The sequence below is a fragment of the Uranotaenia lowii genome, chromosome 3 (assembly GCF_029784155.1).
Source record: "Uranotaenia lowii strain MFRU-FL chromosome 3, ASM2978415v1, whole genome shotgun sequence".
In the NCBI taxonomy this organism is placed as follows: Eukaryota; Metazoa; Arthropoda; class Insecta; order Diptera; family Culicidae; genus Uranotaenia; species Uranotaenia lowii.
This window is the reverse complement of record NC_073693.1, coordinates 2,647,682-2,673,995: the sequence shown is the minus strand read 5'-3', so window position 1 is coordinate 2,673,995 and position 26,314 is coordinate 2,647,682. Positions and strand designations below refer to the sequence as shown.

The 26,314-nt window shown below is 35.4% G+C and overlaps 1 protein-coding gene across 8 annotated transcripts in view; it reads left to right on the top strand.

Annotated features, from left to right (window-relative positions):
* The window catches only part of LOC129758451 (prominin-like protein), a 152,220-nt gene that overhangs the window by 83,519 nt on the left and 42,387 nt on the right, over positions 1–26,314 (top strand). For 7 of the 8 annotated variants that reach the window (XM_055755953.1, XM_055755952.1, XM_055755950.1 and 4 more), the window contains exon 3: positions 18,145–18,750. In XM_055755953.1, coding sequence (XP_055611928.1) covers positions 18,237–18,750 — 514 coding nt within the window. In that variant the 5' untranslated portion in view covers positions 18,145–18,236. Of the gene's footprint in view, positions 1–10,047; positions 10,161–18,144; positions 18,751–26,314 lie in introns of those variants that run through there. The other variant, XM_055755947.1, reaches the window with a different exon arrangement.

The following is a 26,314-nucleotide window of genomic DNA, read 5'->3' as shown; positions in this document are numbered from 1 at the left end:
TAGCATTGCGCTAGGCTTTGTGACTCCACCTGAATCCACGTAACAGGTGAGTCCCTTTTCAACGAGGACCGGTTGCTTTTTGATTGTTTCGCGGTCCCTTGCTGACGTTGAACGTTGCCGCTCGATTTTGAGCCTTCGGAAAGTGTGCGCTCTCGATCGCCGTTTTACAGGTGAGCTGGTTCGCTATTTTTTCCAACTCCGATTTTAGCTCCTTCCAGGAGTAAATCTTCTGCAGATCAAACCGTTCCTCCAGCTTAGTCAAGGTTCGCTCGTCTAGTCTCTCCTTGACTACGCAGTTCAGTAGTCCGTTGGCTACCCAATCAAGCTCTGATGCTTGAAGCGCTATCTGCTTGGTAGCTGATAGCATCGTATCCACCGCGTCAATCAACCCAAGGATGCCTTTTGGGTTTTGATCGCGGGCTCGTTTGATCCGCAGCAACTGGAAAAAGTACCCCTCAAAGGCAATCCGTTTTTTGTAGAATCGCTCTTCGAGCTTCGTCCATGCTGCATCAAATGGCAGACCGGAGCTTTCAAACGCCTCGCTCGCGTGTCTGGCCGGGTCAAAGTGCTCGAAGCACTTTCCTAAAAACGCGTACTTGTCAGCGTCCTCAGTAAGTGTGCTGATGCGCTTTTCGAAGCGGCCTTTGAAGGCCAACCATCCGGTGGGCGATCCGTTGAACCGCGGCAGCTCAATCCGCGGTAGATGATCCGATCGGCCCAGGCCGGCTGCAATGGTTTGATCCAATATGTTGTTTCTGCTCCCAGATGGACCCTCGTTCTGGAAAGCTCTTTCTCGCTCGCTTATCCAGCCCAACAGCGTGGCCTTTGTTTCGGTGTAGCTATTCGTGAGGGGTCCCCTTCGTTCGGGGGCACCCTCGATGCCCTCAAGGGTCAACACCACCCTTGAGGCTTGCTGGAAGAGTGCTTCCAACAAATCGTGCTTTGCGCGTAGTAAGGAGACGTCTGGTACGTCTCCTACTCGAATGGCAGCGGCATACGTATTAATTTCTCGAATCGATCCTTCGAGCGCCGTCAGTTGTCTGGCATAAACCAAAATTTCTCCCGCCTGGGCCATGATTATTTTCCGTACTCACCGAAATCCAAACACCTTTTACCTGATTTCGAAACGCCCAATATCAATTTACGTGCTGTGTACACAATGCAACGTCTCGGAACTTTTACTAAATATCACGACCACTATTTCAGTTACTTGTGATTTAGTCAACGGTGGGTCTATCTAATGAATGCACTTCACAAAGTTTGGTATTCTTGCACTTGATCAGTTGAATAATATCGCAGATTACCAACGTTTGTAGATCGACCAAGATCCAGGACAATTCACTTTTATAAGCGCTGCACTTTGATCGAGCACACATAACAATGAGCCACTACAAACTGGAATGCTAAGTCAAATACAAAAACTGGGATGTGGCTGTGATTAATTAACTGTATCAAATCTCTGTTGACATTGCACCGTTTTATGTTCGCCTCTTTAAGCACTAACGTCCAACTCGCACGAATGTCTCAATTCGCAAACACTTAAATCTTACCTCCCCCCGTGGGGAGTGGCTTTTTCTTCAACTCTCGCGCACACGATGGCCAAATTTACTTAGCTCCCGCCGCAAGGGGAGTGAATCCCAGTTTTTACTGGTTGCGCACAGATAGTTCAAACACTTAACTCTTACCTCCCCCCATGGGGAGTGAATTTTTACTTCAACTGGCGCGCAGACGATGGCCAAATTTACTTAGCTCCCGCCACAAGGGAAGTGAATCCCAGTTTTACTGGTTGCGCACAGGCAATTGAAACACTTAAATTTACCTCCCCCCGTGGGGAGTGACTTTTTTCTTCAACTCGCGCGCAAACGATGGCCGGGAAGTTCCGTAACTTCCCGACCATCACGTCGGGGTCACCAAAATGTAAGTTGCTCCCCCCGGTGGGGGAGCAAACTTAGTTAAACGGGGTCACCAAAATGTAAGTTGTTCCCCCCGGTGGGGGAACAAACTTAGTTAAACGTCCCGATCATCACGTCGGGTCACCAAGATGTCAGTTGTTCCCCCCGGTGGGGAAACAAACTTAGTTAAACGTCCCGATCATCACGTCGGGTCACCAAGATGTAAGTTGCTCCCCCCGGTGGGGGAGCAAACTTAGTTAAACTATTAAAATGTAAGTGGAGCAACTTCTTTAAACTACACTGGGCTGTGATATTTTCTTTCGGTTCACAACCGAACACACTCGCTTCTAACTTAGAACTGAACTATATTTTCTGAAATATTATTAACACTTACTTTTCACACAGTTTACTGCTGCTGACATCAGCAGTAAATGTGCGGCCCGCGTCAGCACTAAATGTGCGCGGGCTCCTTATACTTGAGCCAAGCCAAGCTTCGCGCGCTTGGCCTGCTCCTCTAGTTGGCGCAGCCGGCGTTGGCTGCGCCGCCAATGAAAGATGATCGCCGCGATGATAAGGGCCACGATGAAGGCCCCATCCATCGAGTACGATGCCACATCGTGCATCGTAATGGAATTTTCCACGTTGGTGTCGCCTCCGAATGGCCACATGCTTCGTCTGGGTGTCGAATAACTGACCAATAAATCGAGTGATCAATTCGATTTATTGGATCAATTTGCTGATATAGTCATTCTGGTGCTCCTCGTATCCATTCCCTAAGGAGTCACCAGGCGGATGTTACACCAACCACTTTTGTGAGATTGGGCCAGCGTTGCCCAATCTTTATGAAACTTCCACTGACCTTGATCATTATATACAGAAATGTATATCGAAACCGGTTCTGGTCCTGATCCGGATCTAGATTCTAATCCTAACTCTTATCCTGATCCAGATTTAAACAAAACCCAATTCTTATCATGATCCAGATTCAAATCTAGATCCAACTTTTAATTGTATCCTATTTCTTATTCTGATCCAGATACAGATCATTATACTGATTTTGATCTTGACCCTGATCCAGATCTACATCCAAATCGAGATCCAGATCTAGATCCAGATTTAAACTCTTATTTTTATTCTGATCCACATCGCAATCTTGAACGATCTGCAAATTTTTATAAAAGGATATCTTGCGTTTGCGTTTTTCAAGTGTTACCGTAGGAAGAAATTCTACGTCAAAATTGAAATTTCAGTACCCTTTTTTATTTTTTCTATTTAAGTATCCTCGTATGAAGTATTTTTAGGTAGTAAAATGATAATGTCTTGGTAATCGATTATCCATTTGAATAAAATAGTTTATAAAGTTGAAGTTTTTTCCCAGCATTTCGTTTACCACATTAAACTGGTCTTATTGACTTACCGGAAGTATTCTTGGAGATCCCTCGGCCTGCTTCTTGTTAAGGCCAAAAAAGCTCGGACATTTAAATAAAAACTCAGGTCGGGTCATTCGTCCCAATAGAGCAATAAATAATTTGCTCTTCGGGCTAACATATAGTGAATAAAATTTTACACTAGGGTAAAAAATATGACCAAGAAGTTTGCTCCAAGCTTAGGTAGGTAAATAGCTTAGGTTTAAAATTCTGTAAATCCCTGAAATTCAAAAGAAACTTCCACAATATTCATATTGGATGAAAGGGCTCTACAAGAAGGAGAGATGAACGACATCCAGATTTTGAAATCCTAAGGACCAAATAAATAAAAAAAAACTCTACAAAAAGAATCAAAACTTTGCTTACCAATGCCATTTTGAAATCCAAGATGGCGGCTTCGGCTTTTCTTTTCAAATCTGTTAATTATTGATAATCACTTGAAACCCCCATAAGATGAAAATTGAAAGGGCTAAACAAGAAAAAGTCGGATTTTGCTATCTGACGCCATCTCGAAATCCAAGATGGCAGCTTCCGATGAACTTTAAACGCTATAAATGACTACAAACGCATGAAATCCTCACAATTTGGATATTGGGTGGGGCTAACCTAGTAGAAGTCGAATTTCGCTACCTGACGCCAACATGAAATTCAAGATGGCGGCTTCCGCTGAACTTGAAAATGTAGTTATTCACTGAAAATCGCATGATACAACCACAATATATAGTGAAAGGGCCCAACGACTCTAAATTGCTCAAATGAATAAACCTAAATGCAACAAGATAAAAAAGACAACAAAAAAATAAATAAAGCGAAGCTTGACATAACTAGTTGATGTCATATACACCAAGATTAAACATGATGGAGATCAAGATGAAGAATCTTCAATAGAAAGCAATCATTAACAAGAATAAACCTGACAAATCTAGATGATTGAAAATAAAACTGAACAGAGCAGGAGCGAATAAGAAAATGTGTAGATAGGAGAATGTCGGGTAAGACGGACACCCTAAGGTAGAATCGCAATAGAAAATCAGATATTGCTATTTTCATCACAGTTTTCGTACAAATGGGCAGTTTAGGTTGTTTGCTATCGCATTAACAACTAGAATTAGTAAATTTTCTTCATCTAGACTGTTTTTATAGCCATCTAAAAAATGCTAGCAAATTACACTTTTCAAAAAAGGTCGGGTAAAACGGACACTGTTCAGAAAAGGAACATTTTACCACATAAAGGGCTGTAAATGTAGATATTTTTGTGAGTTAAGTATAAGAAAACGTTTTTAAACCAAAATGGAGCCAACTGGTCCGAGTTCAGAAGCGAAACAATGTGGTTTCGGAATTCCGTATTTTATAGGCGCTCTCTTCACCGGAGATCATGTTTTTACAGATTTTATGGCCTGTTTGAGATGTTGAGTGCTTTTCGAACGGCAATTGCTCTTGCCAAGGTCTTCTGAAGGCATATGGAGGATCAAACCGATGCAAAATTTAAAATACCTAGATAAACTTATGTTTCCGTTTTACCCGACCTTGAAGTGTCCGTCTTACCCGCCTTAGCAACTTTTTTTTCAAAGCGTTTGATGTCCAAGTCCTTTGACCGAAACTCGCTGATTTTTCTCCAGATGGTTAAAAAGAAGCCTAATAAACACTCTTCCTTTGAAAATGGTTGACATTTTCGAAAATTTTGCAAGTTATGAACTATTTTATGAGGAGAGAAAATTTCAACAAATAATGGATCCTCAAAGTTTTTGTTTGTTTTGTTTATTAGTATGAATTTTATTTACTTTTGTCTTGTATAACCTCCATCACCTTTTTTGTTTTGGTTGATCTGATTTTGTGTTGTTTCATTTTGTGTAATTTAAATTTGATCTTTTTCTACTTTATTTTATTTTGGTACATTCAGTTAAAAAAAATTTTTAAATCTTTTTTTTTTTACATATTTGGATATCGACTTTTCTTGCTTTGTTTTAATTTATCATGCTGTGTCTTGTTCCATTTTAATAGTTTTTTCTAGTCTTGTTTTTTTTTGTTTTTTTATTGATTGTTCCTCGTTTTTCCCTTTTTTTTATTTTGGTTTTAACAACTTTTTCTCAATTGGCGATTTGCAGCTAAAAATGACACTCAGAGGGCACTGCGATCAAAATGATGATGTTAGAAGCTCTAATGTCAGAACGCATATTATTTTTTCAAAACAAAGTTCAAATTTTCAAAATTTCGGTCTCAAATATATTTAATATTGAATTTGACAACACAATAAGGTTAGAAAAAGTGAATTACGTTGATCTGTTAAAAATTAAACCTTAATCTTATTTTAGTTTCTGAAAAGTTTGGGTGCCAGGAAGTCTTCCTGTAGTAATCGTGTTTCAGTGAAGGATTTTGGAAGCAAGGTTATTTATAGGGACCAACTTTTTGAAGAAACAACTCAAACAAAATGTTTTAGTTCGAAGCATTTCAGAGGCGCTGATTACATCACTGGTATTCTTGAACAGTGATAAAATTCCTTAAAAACTATTTTGTTATTTCTGGAACGTTCACTTGTAGATATCCATCGAGTTTACAAGAAGACATTTGTTCGGACAAAAAAAACAATCAAAAGCCTTCGGATTGCAAGTAATTGCGTGTGTGAACGAACAACTTATTTTGCTTTCCGTTGCGTCGACTTCTTCAAACCCCTTCGTCAAAAAGCCCATAAAACTTCGAAGAAAATAACATGGTGGAACATAAAATCCAAAAATTCAATCATGGAGATGAAAATTGTTAATTTATCCAAATCATATAATTTTATGTTGAACGTTTTATAACAAAGGAGATTTTCTGAGGAAGTTATTTAAATTTTGAAACCAAATTCAAGAGATAAACTAAGAATCCAAAGGGGTCATGCATATTCGAAATTAGTTATACAAGTTCAAATAAATTCCAAATAAGGTGACAAATTCAAACAAATATAAAATGAAAATTTTGAAAGTAACCTAAATATGACAATTTTTATCAAGTTTTTGGAGGAAGAGCGATCAGAGTTCTTTTTTTATTTTGAATCATTATTCGCATGATATTTTTGGATCTTGAACCTTAAAAATATCTGAATGAAACAATGATTCGTTTAATCGTCATGTCACTTAGTCTTTTTTTGACGATTTAAATGGTCAATTTCTAGTCTTCTCTTCTTAATGGAGATTCTTCAGCGTTTTATGCTATCCACTCTAGTGCTGAATGTAACGTTCTTTTAAACGTTGTCCGATTTCACGCCGGTTTTTGATAATGATAGAAAAGGGACCAAATTGTCAAAAAAAAAAAATTATTCTGAAATATATTCATGATTCGAACTCAAAATCTCGATGGATTATTATTAGAAAAATCACGGAAAAGCTTTATTTACAAATGCAAGAAGCATTAAAACTAGTCAATTGAAGTTTTTCTAAAAAGATTTAGTCATTTTCACTATCTGAAATTTTGTAGTTTTTTCAGAAATCTCCATTTTAGAAGCCATTTGTATTCACAGTCGTGTTAAAAAACAGCTATCGTCACCCTTTTGTTAGTTCTATATGTGAAATCCAGTTGGCCTTGCAAGTCAAACAGCTTTGCTGCAAATCGCCAATTATTTTCCAAATAGTTTATTCAATTTAAAAAAAAATCGACAATACATATACAGCATTTTAAAGATCACCCGAAGTCACAATTTCGGGTGGCGTCATATAGCGAAAATTAACTTCTACTCGTTTAGCCCTCTCTCCCAATACCCATATTGTGGGGGTTTCGTGTAATTTTTAGCCGTTTACAATTTTCAAGTTAAGCGGAAGCCTCTTGGGTTTCGAGATGGCGTCAGACAACGAAATTTGGCTTCTTCTAGTTAAGCCCTTTCACCCAATACCCATATCGTGGGGGTTTCATACAATGTTTAGTCTTTAAGTCACTTTAAGTTAAGCGGAAGCCGCCATCTTAGATTTCAAGATGGCGTCATGAAAGAAAAATTCGACTTTTTATAATTTAGTCCTTCACCCATATAGTGGTGGTTTAATGCGATTTTTTGTCATTTATAGCTTTTAATGTTCAGCGAAAGCCGCCATCTTGGTTTTCAAGATGACGTCAGACAACGAAATTAGACTTCAATTTATGGTTCATTCCACGGGCCATTAACTACCAATCCTTTTTATTTAAAAAGTTTTTCCTCATTTACTGTACTAATGATTAACAACTCAGAAATGAGGAACTCATCCTAACCGTGTATTGGTTGGCTTGCGAGAGAAACGTCAAATTTTTATCAAATTAATCATTTATCTGACCATAATAAAGCTATTAAGCATAAAATTGAATTATTTGCTTAATAAGTTTAAAAGAATTCCCACGATTTTAGGACAGAAGTATAGACCGAACAAATGATTGTAAGGACGAATGGACCGAAAAGATATCAATCAAAATGAGGAAATATGAGGAATGAATTTTTGTCAACCCCATGAATACAGCAAAATAAAAATATTGAAAAACAGAGTTCTGAGAAGATTTCCTTCTGGTATAGAAAAAGGGGCCTCGGATATCTATTTTTTAAATGGCGTAAAACTAAACGACTTCCTAAGCCAAACATTTTGTAACAGTATTTTGTGCATTTTAAATTGCATATTCAATAATTTTGATAGAGCATCACATTTTAAGATCATTTACGTTAAATTTCACTTGAAATTTGACACTCCAAGCTAAAATCGTCATAACTCTTTTTATAACTAACCGATTACAATGAAACTTATATCACTAAAAACCTTGTAATGTCAGTAAAATATGTAAACACTTTTATAAAAAAAAACGTTTCTAATTTTCATATTTTTGTGAAATCTCACAGCGTGAATTGTTGCACCTCACTAGAATGTAGATTAAATTTTCTTTCCAATGAATATACTTTTGATTGGTCCAAACAAAGTAAAAGCACTGAAAATCCGGGTACAACCTGACGGTGGACCACAAAAACAGATGAAACTTCAACTTGTGAAAAAATTGCACAAAGTAGTCAACTTTGCAAAATTCCTGAAAATTCAATTTTTGTTGCATCAAAAATCTAAAGGCCACAAAATGTAAGAATTAGAATAAAATTTGTAATGATATTTTTACAAAAGCTCTACCACCGCTCAAACAGTTTTTACTAGCAATCTAATGAAAAGTAGGTTTTTCAGACCACTTTTTTGAACTTTTTGTGACAATTTCATTTAAAAAAATTAAAAAAAAAATTTCTTGGCTTCATGATGTAGACATTAACTTCAGCTTTCATATGCATAAAGCAAATATTTTTTTGGACGTGTTATATATGAACTACAGCAGTTGTCCTGAGACATGTTTTTTCTGATTTTTTTTCTTTCATGCTGAATAACGAGAAAACTAGAAGCTTTAGCTATATATAATGTTCTAGACATATTTTACTGACATTACGAGGTTTTTATTGCTAGAAGTTTTATATGAAATCCATAATAATTCAAACGACTTAAATAGATTTTACTTTTGGAGTGTCAAAATGACACTAAGTCGGAAAAGGGAGTTTTTTTGTCCAGGCTTCCAGGGCTCGTCCATAAATAAAGTAAAGATGCAAAATTGAAGAACTTTTGAATTCATTTAGGGTACCCAAAGAAATTTTTGTTTTTTGAAGCTTCTGGAAAAAAATTTCAAGCCTTCAAACTTGCAATAGTGTCAAAAAGATACTCTAATGCGGATGAGGGTTAAAACGAGAAAAAACAATATTCCCATTGGATTTCCTACTTGTCGCGCTACAAAACACCCTGGAATCAGCTTTGTCGCGCTTTCCAATGCGTTCAGCATGACAGGTCTGCGCTTTTTCCATGAAGATCAAATGAGAGCAGGTATGTCGTGTGAACGTGTTGCGCTGCTTGTCGCCTCAGCATGACATCAACCTAAGAATCACGTTATGTAATTTCCTAACGGCACCATCTTCCACACATTTGATCTGTTTGCTTTTGAAATCGTATGTCGCTGGATGGAGCCGAAAGTTCAATAGAAGAATGCGTAAATAAAGCTTATCGTGCGGCAAAGTTGAATTGTTTTATAACTCTGCTTCGCAAGTGTTTAATTGTATCAAATGTTTATTCACGTAACAATAAAATGAAATTGTTGATTATAGGTTGAGATGTTCGCAAAAATTCAGCATCTTTGATTTCCGGATTTCAGGGTTTCTACCGCTGCCCATCCTTTGAATGATGCACCGAAAAGCTCAGGTAAACAACGTTTATGATATATGCAAAATGATTCAAATAGAAATCTCGAAACAGGTTACTCATCACCTCCAACACCAATGAATGATGTGCAGCTACCCTTGTTCAAAGTTTTTCCCCTCGATCTTGAGTAGGTAGGTTAGTTGCTTTTGTTTCTTTGCGAGGGTGACGTGTCCCATTTGGTGTCCACTTGAATGTGGTTATTCTGGAGAAACCTGGTTTCCGTATCATTGCACCCACTCATACGACGCCCTTCAGAGTTCAGTGCGTCTTGGCACGTTGATTGATAACAATTGGGATTGTGACGATTACAGAAAAGGTTTGAAAAGGAAAAAGTTTTGCAGGAGAAAAGGTGCTTTGAGATTTCAAAACGTTTGTGTTGTTGTGGAATAAAAATGTCTCACGTTTGTAAACACTGACTTTAAACCTCGAAAAAACAAGCGATGGAAACATAATTCAATCTGATAAATTTATTTTTTTATCACATACAACCTTTTGAAGTATATGATCCCGGATTTGTTGTGGTCGTTAAAAGCAAGTTTTGCTATATTAAATCTACTGACAGTGAAACATTTCTTCAGTGCCATGGTGAAATTGCATTAGGACACAAGTGTTTTGGTTCTGATTAAGTGGTTCAGGTATGTCAGTTTATATTATTTTTAACAGTTATCAAACACTTAATCGCAGGAAGTTCCTCAGTTTCGATGCCACTTCTACACCCATTCAAGTTCAACTCGATTCTCGATTCGATTCCGGTTCCGAGCGAAAGCAAAACACGAAACACAGCTGATCGTGTTGCGTGTCAAAAGGTACTTTGGCCGGAATTGTCCTCTTTCGTGGATAACCAGAACCATCTTCAACAAGCAATTTGTTGTGTTGTGTCGGTTTGGCTGCTCATCGTCGTGGTCTATTAGTTGTTGATTAAGGGCCGATATCCTTCTTTCGTTTTAATTCCTTCGGGAGGACTCTGGCTAAAGTTGTCTATCGGAAGCACGAACAAGCTCAATCGTCGATTGTGTCCTGTTATAGTTCAGCTCAAGTGGATGATTACAAATTGGTGGTTGTTATCTTTGAGTTGAGTCATTTTGACGATTTGCTTCTGTTAAGAATTTGAAGGGTTTGACGAAATGAACTTATCTTTGTTTTTTTTTTATTTTATTATTTACCTTCATCAAATATGTACTTAAATTTAATCAAAAATTCTCTAGATTTGAAACGGGCTTCGAGAAAACCTACGCGATGATGTTCGTAAAATAATACAATATTGAGCTCCACAAAATGTTAACCCCATCATATATTACCATCCACCTTAGAGCCAAGACCAGCAGTAAATGGAAGGTAATTTAAAACTTAATTTGTAATAAACTCAAACCAGACCCTTCACCGTGACCCTCAGTGCTGGCTGGCTGATGATGTTGGCATAGAAAAAGCATAAATAAAACCGAAAGTAAAAAAGCAGTAAACTCGAAACAAACTCGTCAGCCGCGCAGCTGAGGTTTAGCCAGCAAGCCAGCTTCAGCTCCAGAAATCCCGGTCAGAAAACAGGTTTTAATCTGTTTGGTTTTTTTTTTGTTATTGTTTGTAATTATTCTTGAGTGAGGCTTCGAAAAAAGCTGATGGCTTACCATAAATGAGATTTTGTTTTTGTTACCGGTTTTGCGTTGCTTCCATCCATGCTACGCACTGTTTCTTTTAACCGCCGCTGCCGCCGGCCGATATGACGAATAACAGAAGCCGGACGAATTTTAAACTCTCGTTCCGCGGAGTACGATGACTCATAGCTGGGGTTCCATCGAATTGAGTTATTGGTTTGATGCGACCTTCTTTTAATTTGTAAATATTGGTTTTTTCCGTTTCGGAAGTGCGTTTGATCAAATCTATCGAACTTATGCTTTTGACAAGGTTTCAAGTACATTTTTTTCATTCCTTTTTATTTTTTTTAAACATGTCTGAGCAGCAAATCTCTCTTTATTGATGGAACATTTTTAAGTAAAAAAAAGCCAAAAGAGGTTGTGTATAATAATTTTTACAAATTGTCATTTGTCATTGTGTTTTTCGTACTAGTACACTTGTTTGAGTTTGAAAAATGTTATGGTCCTTTGTCGTAAATTTTGCGTTACCTTGCGATTAAACACTTCTGGCCAGGTAGGGGAGATGCAAAAATTTTGCCATTTGTTACTCATAACCATTCCTTTTTTAGTAGGAAAAATCAATATACCTGTCAATTTAACAAACGATAATACTGTAAAACAATCCATGTAACTTTTAAAGTTCATCAGTTTAAGTAGTTTTTATGTTCGAACACTAATAACAAATAATAACAACCCTTAAATTGCCAATTAGTTGACAGGAAGACCTTGTCCTTGGATGTCCTTTGATCTATCTTTGATCTAAGGCATCCCAATGATTGCATTTTGCAAGACATGGTTAAACATATTTTTTAAAAAAAGTGGAACTATGCTAAAAGAGAGCAAGTATTCTTATTGTGAGACTATGCTCAATAACACTACCAATTCGAAAGTGCGGAAAAATATTAATATAATTTTAGGGAAAAGTAAAAACAACACTCAAATGATACTCAAAGTTCACAATGTGCTGCTTGAGACATACAACGAAGTATGCGAAACGTTCAATCAACACTTTTCAAATATCGGTAAAGTTCTTGCCGAGGACATTCCTATAGCAGCAGGGTCGTGCGCAAATCGTGCTCAAAACTCTTTTTTTCTTAAACCCGGAAACTTAGATTAGCTTTTCTTGGCTTCATTAACTACTCACCACTCGCTCATCATTAAACCCAAAATTCTCCAATATATTTCTTTTTTCAATAAATTAATTAAACTGAAAAAATAATTCTTTTTGAATTATCAACTAGTGATATAACTGTTAATCTCTCATTTTTATTCAGTAATTGCAATTCGAAAACCATGATCACAGGCGTAGTTCAGTAGAACAAGTTCTACATCGCCTATTGTTGCTTGCTATTTCGTGTTTGTCCGAGGCCATCAATTTTGTACAAAGGTCAAAAGAATGGTATCTACTTGGGATAAGTTGCTCATTCTCATTGTATTAAAATGTTGCTCTCTCTCTTTGAACATCAATAACGGCGCCGGCTACGTCCTTATAGTCAATAGATAGTTAGGGAAAAATATAGAGAGGGATAAAAGACAAAAATTTGCGCTTTAGGACCGAGGTTACCTCTGCATCCTAGCAAACAACCATGTTTTGGAGAGTTGGTAGTAGGTACAACCAGGAAACAGTGCTATGAAGTTTTTTATAATCCTTTTCTCAAAATAACTGTTTTTGTCTATCTTCATATTTTTCAATACACTTTTTCAAAGCATACTTTTTCTGATCCTTTAGAGAGATTTGTAATTTTTTTTTATGTTTATTATTAAAACATTATTTTTAATTTTTTTATGTATATGTCAGTGAACTAAATATAGAAGAGCTTAAACAACCAAAACCAAAACGTTCAAAATCCTTACAAATTATCCGATTACGTAGCATAGTCAAGAAAAACTGTTCTGCTAAAGAATAGTGAATCGACAGACGGAAAGCAGCATGCGATTGAAGTAACATTGTTCAAGAAAACTTTAAAAATTCAAATTTAGCTTTAAATATTAACAATACAAAAAATCCATAAGATCTAATAAAATGGATTTCAAACATCATTTTTTTTCTGAGGTTATCACACAAAATTAAAAAAATTATAAATTTAATTGATAAAATAAATCAAAACTTCCAAAACACATTACAATGAAAGCTTCAAAAATCAGTGATATTTCAGGTAAGTCATTGAAAACTTTTTCTAAATGATTCCAAATTCTGAACTAGAAATTTGCTTCAGAATAATTTCTAAGCGGTCTTGTTTCAAAATTTGAAACTGATATTCTCAAAATACAGATTTTGTAAAAAAAAATTGTTGTCCAAAAATAAATTTTAGTCAGGTACAAAATTAAAAATGATTTATTGTTAGGAAAATGTTAATACACTGAGGTTTTTTTACGCGGTATTTCGTCCCGCGTAAAAAACAACCGCGTAAAAAAAAAACCGCGTTAATTCGAAAATCCGCGTAAAAAAAAACCGCGTTAATTCGAAAATCCGCGTAAAAAAAACCTCGTTAATTCGAAAATCCACGTCAAAAAAAACCCCGAAATTCGAAAATCCACGTAAAAAATCCATTTTAATTAATAAATTCGCGCAAAAAAGCACGTTACTAAAAAAATGCGTAAGAACCATGATTATTTAAAAATTTGCGTACGATGATAGTTTATTTTTTAGATAAAAACAAAATCAATTAGATTAATAGAATAGTAGAATATAGTGAGGCTTATTTGACAGTGTAGAATTCAGATCGTCTCATGTCTCAGGTCTCATGTTCCATGTCTCAGGTCTTAGGTCTCATGTCTCAGGTCTCATGTCTCAGGTCACATGTCTCATGTCTCATGTCTCAGGTCTCATGTCTCAGGTCTCATGTCTCAGGTCTCAGGTCTCATGTTTCAGGTCTCAGGTCTCAGGTCTCATGTTTCAGGTCTCAAGTCTCATGTCTCATGTCTCATGTCTCATGTCTCATGTCTCATGTCTCATGTCTCATGTCTCATGGCTCATGGCTCATGGCTCATGTCTCATGTCTCAGGTCTCAAGTCTCAGGTCTCATGTCTCAGATCTCGAGTCTCATATTTCAGGTCTCAAATCTCAGGTCTCATGTCTCAGGTCTCAGGTCTCAAGTCTCAGGTCTCAGGTCTCAGATCTCATATATCACGTTCTTAGTCTCAGAACTAAGATTTTCCCAACTACAAAAAGATTCTAAGTGTTTTCCTTTGAAAAAGTCTTAGAATATTTTCTCTGAAAAACCGCGTTAATTCGAAAATCCGCGTAAAAAAAAACCGCGTTAATTCGAAAATCCGCGTAAAAAAAAACCGCGTAAAAAAAACCTCAGTGTAATTAATTTTTATCTTAATTTACATTTCTCTTCTTCATTTTCAGCTGAACTTGATTGAAAAGTTCCTCTGTGGTATTTCAAATTTGAAAACAAAAAATTTACCGCGAATTGAAATGTCAATTTAGGATAAGCAAAAGGTTTTAAGAACACCATAAACTCCAAGAATTGAAAGCATAGTCAAAATTATCAAAAATATTTCTAAAAATTAAAATAATTTGACTTCAAAATCTGGTAACTATATAAACAATTAAAAAACTGTACTATAAAATTCGGTGAATTCATTTGAAAATTGATGCAAAATATGAAAATTAAGTAGATAAGTTTTTTTACAATTAAAAAAGGATTTTTGCATTCAATTCAATCCAATTCATTCATTCGATTAAGGAATAATATTTTGATGATGAAAAGGAGTGCATTCGAAAAAAAAATGCAACACTTTGTTTTGTGAATAACTTTTGAATGTATGGATGAAATTTTCAGTGAAGCTACCAAGTAATGTAATGTGTACGTGTACAAAATTTGGTAATCATCTGTCAAGTGGTTTTTTAGATATCGCTCAATACAAAATCCAAACGGGAGACCCGAAATCAGTTGGAAATCAACTATTCGACCAAAGTTCACATATACGCTCGTTAGAGAAGTCCTAGAAGATCCAATAGTTAGCTAAAATTTGAATAAAAGTGAAGATGATTGATTCTATGAAGTTAAGGAATGTGAGAAATTTTTTCAAGCTCAATCCGAAAATATCAATAGAGGGAGTGATAAAAAAGAATTTTTTTTCTGACTGGTTCGTCCAGCTGACTGATAAAAAGGCCTGAATTCATTTCTACAAGATAGAAAAGCTGCCAATCGGTAAAATAAGCAAAATACGGTGGTCAAATAGTGCCCAAAACATTTGTATTGAGATATTGAGATATTTTGAAAAAAAAATCGTAATGGACAGCAAAACGAACTCTTTAGCGGTCACCTGTCAGGTTTTCAGCCAGAAAATTTTCGTTGACAAGTTTCGCCTGTGAACCGAGCCTAATAATAGGTTTTGTGCAAATTTATAAGTTCTTTGAAGAAAATTTTCCGCTGAACAACTTTGTTCGAAACAGTTACTTCGTATCTTATTAAGCAAAAATGCTAAAAGCTGTTTAAATAGGAGTAGGTTTGTAGGAGTTACAATCGATTAATTTGACAGCATTGCTGATGCCTAGCGAAGTATTTCTTGAAAATTAATCATGCAATACTTCGCTAGGCAGCAACAGTGATGTCAAACGAATTGATTGTTTTTCAATGTCAGAAGGCTCTTATTCAACATGCTCTTATTCAACGGCTAATAACTTTTTTGCCTGATAAGATACGAAGTTACGGTTTTAGACAACGTTGTTCAGCGAAAAGTTTCCTTCTTCAATTAAGTACTTTTCAGGGATTACTGTTTTACCAACGAGAAATACCATAAAAAGTTTGCAATTTGATCATGTTATGGAAGCCAGAACTAAAAAAAAACATCCCATGACGAATCCCCTTAAAGTTGCACTCATTCGTTTCGAATGACCAGCTGCAACATGTTCCGTGTTAGTTACGTATATTTTTGTTGCCAAATCTCTGGCATAGCAATGCATGTTCTCCTCCCGATGATGGCCTACGGTCTAATTTAGGCAAAGGCAGAACGAACCAAACCATATGTAGCAAGTAGTAGGTAGCATGTAAATCCGACACCGGTGCTGCTCTTCTGTACAACTTAAGAATGCTGCTATTCTGTAGAACCAGGGACCTGGGTAGCATATTTATTTATGTTTTGTTAGTGGGTGAGAGCATAGGAGTGTTTTCGGAATCTGTAAAACGCATGACGACTATGCTGCAGTCCGAACTAGAGGTTTTAGAGTTACCAAGAGTGTTTATTGGTTGAGGTTGAACCTTTCGTTTGAAATGGATAACCCTAAACGGGATTTTTCCGAGACACCTCAAAACATGTGCCTAGTTCTAGTTTAAAATGAAAATGTCTCACTCGGAGATGTTTGTGATTCAGGAGTTTAAAACCAATTGCCCTAGGAAGTAGACTATCGCTGTTCTTGGTCATTCGGAAAAAATGTTAAGTGTGAGAAACAAAGAAAATGCAACACTGAAGAATTTGCCAGCTGCAGTTCTGAGTGATGGTAAAAATAGCCCCCGATTATGGCTGAAAGAATTCACAAAACTGGTTGTTTTATTTTTTAACGCTCGAACGAGAGACTGTTATGCGAAGAATTTGGAGTTTCAAATTTTTAAGAAAAAGATCTTACATATTTTAGAGATTGTTGGAGTTTTTATTAAAAAAAATTACGTATTTTAATTGGAACTCTAATGAAACCTCAGGTTTAGTGCTTAAGCATAGCTCTTGGAAGCAAAATGATTTTTCCATCCTTCGTCTTGAAGGAAAAGCTCTTTTGCGATCGTTTTTCGTTGCTCTTCCGGAAGGCTGACCTTTCTCTGGAATCTGTCTTGTACTTATGAACTCGGCCAAAGTCCTCATCCTTGCTGGGCTGATTCAAACTCATACCCAGAGATGATTTTTTTAAGTTGTTCAAAGAGGCACTGACGTTTTCGATGGTTTGCCGGCATCTTTGGACGTTATCCTCCAATCGAGCGAGAGAGTTGTGGAAGTTGTTCTCAATCCGGTTCAGCTTCAGATCGATTTGAAGCAGCCGGGAGTGGTCCAGATGATCGGTGTTGAGTTCCTTCTGGAGTAAGCTGCCTGCAGACAACGGTTTTATTCTGAAATTCGGCTCTAGAGCCTCTGAGGTGTAAAGTTTGTTCTTTCCACTACGAGAACTTGAAGAACTGGGTAGATTTTTGGATTGGAGTGACATTTTTCCACTGCAAATTTCGAACACTCTTTTGGTTTATTTGTTTCTACTTCATAGTCTACTTTGTTATAAGAACAAAGTCATAATTTTTTCCCAGCCCAAAATAAAAATTCTAAACGTATTTTTTCGTAATCAAACTGTTCTGATTTTTTTCGGTGATGTCGCCGAAACCTGCTCTCATCCAGAATAATTACAAAGAAAGAAGAAAGATGCGCCGCCTTTCCGGAAAGCAGTTAACTTCACTTTGCTTTGCACTTCAAATTACTAGAAGTAGCTGAGTCGTAAAATATGACTGATGAGTTTTCAGTCTCCGCTTTTGGGACGACTTTCGGATGGTCCGTTTTCGGTTCTTATGAATGGCAGCGAACGGCCTCGCTTCCACCATTTAGTTTGTTTACTCTCAATTTTATGTTCCATCGAGCCGAGTCCGGCTTTCTTGCTTTACTTAAACACACGGCTGTCGTAAAAAAAAGTCGATCTGAATTAACAACAGAGTGGCCGGTCGCTTTTTTCCCCATTGAACCTCCTCTCAGCTCTTCAGAAGTTTTCGCTCTAGTTATAGGTACTAGAACAAGTCGTTTATGAGGCAAGAGAACATAAAAAAGCACACGGAAGCAAACACAAAAATCGCACTCAACGTGATTGAATAAAAATTGATTACTGCAACGCCGAGCGTAGACCGGATGGCACTATCATACAGCAAATTGACCTATTTCTCTGCCTGGATGCAACCTAGAACTCACCCATTTCTGCAGGCCATTTGAAACGTGATATTTGCTCATCCTCTTGAAACGTCTCGCCTTTTTTTTTACTTACTCACTAAGTACTTTTCACTTTCTTTCTTTACAGATCAAACAAACCCCTCTTAAAGCAGAAGCAGCCACGACGACGACGACTACGAAACAATTCAGGAGGTGGTCCAGGCCTTCCATCGAGTAGCTATGGAAGGACCTAGAATCTGCAGCTCATGTCCTCAGCTCCTGCCAAAAATCCAAACCACCGAACAGTCCCGTAGATGTAGCAAACTCACAGCCGCAGCCAGCAGCCACTCCCACTACCAAAACAAACGCCATTCATCAACTAGCTCAACAAGTCAAAGCTCAAAACCACAAGCCACCATGATCTCGTCGTTAGTAGCAGCAAAGGCAAAGTCAAAAGCCAAAGCCTCCAAATCTAGCCGCCAATCCTCCAGTCAACGAAGTTGGCGATTTCGAAGGCCCTGGGAACTGATGACGGCGGCAGCGATCTTTCTGCTAGTGGCCATCTTCAGTTCCAGCAGCAGCTCTGTGCAAGCGGATTCGATACTGAAGATCCGCAAGACTGATTTTACCCGTTTCCGGGAGTCGCCGGAGTTCGTTAGCTCCACCGCGTACAATGCCCGCGGAATGGCCCCGCTCTACAATCTGACCAACAATGTGCTCAAACTGTTCGTCGATACCAACCCGGTGCCGGAAGGTGAGTTTTAGATTTTAATAGTTTTTTTTGTTATTTTCTACGGTATTTTATAAGTTTAATGAATTTTGTAAAATTTGACCAATCGTCATTTCAAAATGAAAACACAGAATTTGTCTCAAATTTTTTAAACTTAATATAATTGTGAGTTACATCAGTTCATCAGTGATTGTTCTTCAGGCTTTTTATCGATCTCTTTCTGATTTCTCCAACATAGTTTCTGTGAGAAATACTCGATTGAGCCAAACCGAGGACAAACCGACTTAAATAACTTCACTAATAATCAAAAGATGGTTTGAAGAACTTCTTTGCTGAATGAAACTATGACTTCAACGATAGTCGATTAATTCTTTCGAATTCAGCCACAGTATTTAAAAAACTAGGCTCCCTTAGGCTGATGTCATGCTGAAGCTACAAGCAACGCAACGCGTTCACACGACAAACCAGCTCTCATTTGATCTCCATGGAAAAAGCGCAGACCTGTCATACTGAGCGCTTTGTAAAGCGCGACAAATCCATGGAGATCAAATGAGAGCTGGTTTGTCGTGTGAACGCGTTGCGTTGCTTGTAGCTTCAGCATGACATCAGCCTTAGTTGGTCGATAAACCACTGAGGATGTTAGTAAGTAGCTAGTGAAATACTAGTGTTTGGGATTTTCAAATGCAGTGGCTGAATTAAAGGAATTAATTGACTGTCTTTGAAATCTTAAATAACTTTTTAAGTTAAGTAGAGAGTACTCGAGAGGATTGAAAATATATTTTTACTATGATATTTTTTGCTCAAACGTGCATGAATTGCATGAATAATACAAATCAAAAGGAATTGTTTATACTATTTAGCTATTCAAGTTTTCGTTCTTTTGCATTAACATTTTTCGAAATTGTGATTTTTGCATATTCATTCCAAGTTTTAGATTTTAGTTTGAAATTTGGCTTTTAAAAAAATTGCTATTACAGTCAATATTGAATACACAAAAAATATGCATTTCCCTGCAAGGAGAAATCAGGTGTTTTCATTAGAAAAATTACAATACAAACACAAATTTAAATTTTATTTTTTAATTTTTAAGATGAATTATGTATTCAAAATGACTTGTTGAATAATATGAATTTTTGAAATTAAACTAACAATTAAAATTATAGAATACGATCTCTTGCAACATAAATTCCCCAACGAAAAAGTCATCTCGATTGTGAAACTCATTTACGAGCTGATTTGAATCTAAATTTTGAATATTAATTCTACTTCTTAATTCTGCTCCTGAACTCTTAAGATAAGTTAACCACCGTTTAATTGATTTTTGTACATTTATTTTCAACATATCGGTGAAAATGTAACTCAGAATTTGAATTTAAGATTTGTTTTCGAATTTGAATGCAATTTTTTAAATTTGAAATATATAAAAAAAATAATCCTGAATTTAGGTTCCTAATCAGCATTTCCATCACAAGCCAAGAATTTAAATTTATTTTAGACTCTCAACCAAGGTTGCCGAAATCACAGAAAAATCTAGATATAATTGCACAGAATATTTAGTGAATTTTCATCACACATTCTGTGTCACCGAACACTGAATTTCATAAATATTCACAGATTTCGCAGTTTTTTTTGAATGTCAAACATAATAAGATTGGAAATGTTTATTTATTTTTCTAAAGTAAAATTAAAAAAAAGCTCAATTTTTAATGTCATCTCAAAGAAATTTATGCTATTTCCATCACAGAAAACCATCAAAATTTTGATATTTTCGATTTCAATCTGAATTTATTATTCGATTTCAAGTTTTCAATTCTGGATCGCTGTTGTTAAGATTTGTAATGTTTGGATTCGGCAAAAGATATAATTTTTAATTTTTTTTATATTGGGTTTTGGAAGAATTGAGTTCAAGAACTTCAAATAAAAATTAAATAAATCCTGAATGGTTTCTATTTCTTTATATTTGGAAAATTATTATCTAAGTATAGAAAACGGATATGAGTTTTGAAAATCATGTATCCAATTCTTAATTGAATACAAAACCAAATTTGAGCGAATACAATACAGCTTTTCAAACCGAAAATCAAGAATCCCAAACTGGATACAGAATCCGAATAACGAAAAAAGAAATGCAATTAAGATTCTAAGAATATGGAACCGGAACCTCTGGAATAAGTATAATCTCATTTAAAATTTAGTATGTATGTATGTATGTATGTATGTTTGACCCACCAGTGGCTGGTAGGTCTTTCGACCCGAGGCGGTACGGGAAGTCTCGATCGCACATTCAAATATTGTTCATGCTTAACTCATCAACAATATTTGCAGCACAACCAAGGGGTCCGTTACCACTGGCTTGGGACAGGTTTCAATCATCTCACTCCCTTCCAACTGTTTGAAACAAATTAAGATTCCTGAAAAGATACCTAAGTACCCGATTCAAGATTCCAAATTAGCCGAGATACTCCGGCTGGCTTGAACCCACAATCCATTGTATATCAGTTTGTATAATCTCATTTAAAATTTAGTGTACAGAAAAGAATTGTAATCAACAAGCAAGAAAATTTTTAAAAACTGAAGCCGAATTCTGAACCGTTTTTTTTCATCATCCCTGAGTTAAGATTGTTACTCATGAATAACCTTACTCAATGATAAAAATTTGATAAAGAATTTCAAATTTTGAGTTTAGAGTAGAACAACTCGCTTTCTTTTCTGGGCCCTCATGAGGGGGGGGGGAGGGCGTTAACCCCTAAACACCCCTCCTCTCCATTTCTACAGCCATAGTCGAAGACTTTAAAGGATGCGAAAATTTTTCTACGAATTTTAGGGTTGTTTCATAAAAAGTTTGAAGTCCTTACACACGTCCATTCTATCTGAAATAGACTGCACGAATCTTCAAAGATGCACCAGTTACGATGTTATTTTGAGCACATTCTGCGCATTTTTCGACAAATCTCATGGCCCATGACTCGACCGCGTCTTCTGGTATCGCCCATGGCCGTAGAAACAGGGGAGCCCCCCTATGAGAATCCAAAAATGCCAAGCAAAATGTTCTTCTCTTATTTTTAAATTTCAAATTGTCAATAAAATTTTGATGACGATCTAAAATGATTCAAAAGTATCAATCTCAACTTAGAACTTAGGCCAAAACCTTGGAATTTTATCCCAAGTCCTAAATTATACTACAGTTTTCCAAAAAATAATTAACCTACTGGCGGATTTTTCCTAAATCCTAAAATTTATATTCACTTTTTTTGCAAAATCAAACAAAAATTTAAATTCTGTCATTACAATAAGATTTAAAGATATGATTTAAAGAGACTGATGTGTTTCGTTAAACAAAAGTGTTTTTCTTGTTGATTTTTCTGAATAATTCAAAGTTTGCCCGGATTTTGACTGGATTTTTAGGATTTTTTTAAAAAAGAAATGCCCGGATTTTGTTAGGTTTTAAAGTTGGCAAGAAGAAATAGCCCGGATTTGCCCGAATAACGAAAAATATCTGGAGAGGTTATGTTAGAAGCATTCCAGATATTGTGGTTCCAATTTATTAATATCAATTTTCTGTTTTAACCATCATAAAGACAACATTCTTACACGAAAAAATATTACAAATGATTTTCGAGATTTGGATTTCAAATTTTAACTCTTAGATCATTCTTATGAAATATTGAAACATTAGAAAGTTTCATGATGGTAGAAAGAAATCTGGTTATTCGTTATTTTTAATCAGATTCACAAGTTGAATAACGAACAAATAATTGAAGAAAAAATTCAGGCTGAAAACCATAAATTAAGAATTCAAATTAGAGATTTCTGGTTAAAGGTTCTGAATCAGAGCTACTGATACAAATTTCGCTAATATAGATTTAATTGTTTTCATATTCGGAATACATACTTTTGATTCAGGTTAAAATTTTTTATAATAATTAAGATTTAGCATTTAAATTCAAAACTCAGATTCAGATTCAGCCAGAACTTAAGTTTTATTATACAAGATTGATATCTCAATTGAGAATTTCAATAAGGATTCAAATAGCAGGAAATTGCAGTTTCAGAATTTTTATTCTTGATTTAAAATTTATTTATTTTTTCTTCAATCAGAGTCAGTTAGAAAACACGAACCAGGTGGCAATTAGTAATTTTTTTTCATTAAATTAAATTAAATTTTAAATTAATTATGATATTTGATGGATTGTTTGATTACACTGCAGGGTGGCCAGCGAACCGGGAAAACCGGGATAACCGGGAAAAAACCGATAATTGAGAAAAGCACCGGGAAAACCGGGAAATAACCGGGAATTTGAAATCGAAACCGGGAAATACTGTCAACAAAAGTAATTATTTTTCCTCTTAATATACTCTCATACTAAATGGAAAAATTCATTGAGAGAATTTTTTTCAGAAGCTTTAGATATAAATTTGTCAATTTTGTTCCGTTGAGATTAAATAAGACATGGAGTTGCATGTATGTATTTGTTCCCCAATTGAGCTTTTCCTTCAAATGTTAGAAATAACTAGCCATAAGAGTTCTACTTTAGAAAACTTGTTTCAAATAATTAAATTAAAAACAGAACTTTGAACTCAAATTGAAAATTCAAATATCAGATTCTGAAATAATATCCATGATTATGATTGATTTGTCGACTTTTAACGGATTCTGTTAGATACTTTTTCGGCTTGTAGTCAAACTAAACGACTATTTTTTTTAATAATAAAAAGGTCGTTTTTGCTATTTAATAGACTGTTTGCCGAAAAAGTATCACACGAAATTAATATATTTAAAATTGAATCTTGAATTTCAGAATATGAATTATTTTCGATTTGAATTCCAATTCAGGTATAAAATCAAAATTAAGAGATCCGTTTAAAATTTCTGTTATTCATACAGAAGTCAGACTCAAAATGCAGATGAAGAATTTATAGTCAGAATTCAGGGTTTCAGATTAACATTTCTTATTCAGAAATCAGACTGAAATTTCAAATTTACAATCCTAGATTAAGATTGAAAGGCAAATTTTCAAACAAATATACAGCTTCAAATTCAGAGTCTGTTTTGAAATTTTTGTGGAAAAGATAAATTTTGAAACGAATGAATTCATGCAACTGGAATTAACCGAGATCTTCGAAATTTCCGTGTTTTACAGAATCGTATAAAAAACGAAATGAAAACTGTTGTTATTCTGAAGTCAATACAACTCACGATTTTCGGTAAAATTGATATTACAAAAAATCTAAAATTTTTAAATCCTTTCCTAAAAAAAAGTGTGAATACACATTTTTAATATAAATGTAGACTTTTTTTTTAAAAGGTCAATAGAATCTCAATCAACTCTTGAGCTGATAAAAAAGGCTGGTTGCTTGGAATCAGCGCCTCAAATAGAAATCAGGTCTTATATTCTTGACACTTCAGAAAGGGTAAATTTTGTAAACCTTTGTAGCAATTGAATTTAGAATAAAATATGGAAATTAAAATTCGTTCAATTCACACTTCACTATAGACAAATTTCAAGTATTTATCTGGGTATGTTGAAACCGGAAAAAATATTAAAATCTTAATCAGGAAAACCCGGAGTAAACCGGGAATTTGATTATGGACATCCGCTGGCCACCCTGTTACAGAGACTTTAAACTTAAAAGTTCATTCATCTCTGAAATTAAATGGGTTAACTTTTTTTGATAAAAGAACTTACTGAACTACTGAATCTTTAGGTAAAAATTCAGCTGGAATCATATTTTATTGGTTTGTTTTTGAACGTTATGTATATTGTAGATTTTTCGCTTTAAATTTTCAATTCTTAATTTAATCGAGTTTACAAGAGTATATAATTAATCTGACTAGAATCGGAATCTTCTAATGATTATTTATGAATATTTGACACATTTTCGCCAATAATTTTTAAACATTTGTTAAGATAAATTAGCTTATTACTTGCTCATTTATGTAAATAAATGCAAAAATTGTTACTTTTGAATAAAGCCTTCGAAATCCATTATTTATTTCATAAAGTTTCAAGAATAATTGGCATCTTCTAGGACTCATTATCGGAACTTCGGACTAAGTAATAACTTGAATCTGAATAATAAGAAAGTAGCTACACATTTTTTACTATTTTTTATGTATACTTTATTCATGCAAAAATTTTACACGGAAAAAAATGTCATCAAAGCACATTTGCAGATTCATGGGTTTACTTTTTCATGCACTGATAAAATTACCCATGCAGCAAAATGGATGCATTGCTGCTGGTCCGCTGGTGCGCTGGTCCGGAAGTCAAAAAGTGTCTACCGAATGGACAATATTGTTGCGAAAATTGTTAAAAAATTGAAAATCTGTTGAAAACGCAGGTTTCAGTGGTGGAATAGAGTTATCTTTATTCATGTTTCGTCTATGAGGTCACTAGATTACAACTATATTAATTAGCGATAGCTAATTGTCACTTCCACATCTTATATTCCCTAACCGGGAAAGTACTCATTTCTCAATGAGTACTTTGATATTCTTACCCAGAATATCTGGCAACACTGTTGTGTTACCACAAACCCAATTTGAGTTGTTTGGCTTCACAGTGTGATGATGTAAACATTTATACCGTGTTTACCATCATCAGCTGTCATCATCAATCATCACCGCTATTGTTTCAATTGCGAATTGACTCAAAGCATGCGGAACCAAAACAAACTGTTTTGGTTCTGCTCGTGGCAGCAGAAGTTGCTGCTTGCTGCTACTAAGGAAAACCGTAAGTTTCAACAAAATCAATTGAAGAAAAATTTCCAAAAGATACTTTTACGCATATTTTTTGCTACGGTTAACTGAAAATTTTGAACATTTTGTTGCAAAAATTGATATTAAATTTATAAAAAAAAAACGGAAAATGTACATGTCCATACCATAGTTTTTGGTCGCCATGGTTAATTTTCCGATAAAACGCCGATGCTTATTTTCAATCATCATTCGAAAAAAGTCCGTTTTTTAAAGCACACGGTAGTGAGTTCAGCGCTGGTAGTCATAACCTTTCCGGGATAGAGGTCAAGATGTTCAACGGACCTCCACATATTTATATATCGTCAGATAGATGTATTTTGGATAATTCCAAAAATCAAAAAAGCTGTCAGAAATTCTGAGCATTCTAAAAATTAAATTGGTTTTTGGGACGTTTTTCATTCGGAGCCAACCTGGTAAAACAAACTCACTTGGTTCTGAAACATTGAGCAAAAATAAATACCCTGTAAAATGTATCTAATTCTAATACCATCAAAATCGGTCAACGCTTGCGGCCACGGAAATATCAACAAACTACAAGTCAAATTTCTCCGAAACAGATATTTTGCGAACAGCTTTGGAGGGTTACAATGGAAATCAATAAAGGTTTCTCAAGCGACACTCGTACAAAGTTGTCAAAAAAAAATTCTGTGTTTTTGCGAAAAAAAAATTGGACTTTCTATGAACTCACCCAGACATTCTGTGATGGTTTTCTGTGTGGAACAGCCTAATTTTTTTTTAAATGTCACAAAAAATAAGTCTTTTGTATATTTTACTTAAGAAAAATCAATTAGCATTACCAATTTAAGCATATTTTTCAAAAATAAAGTT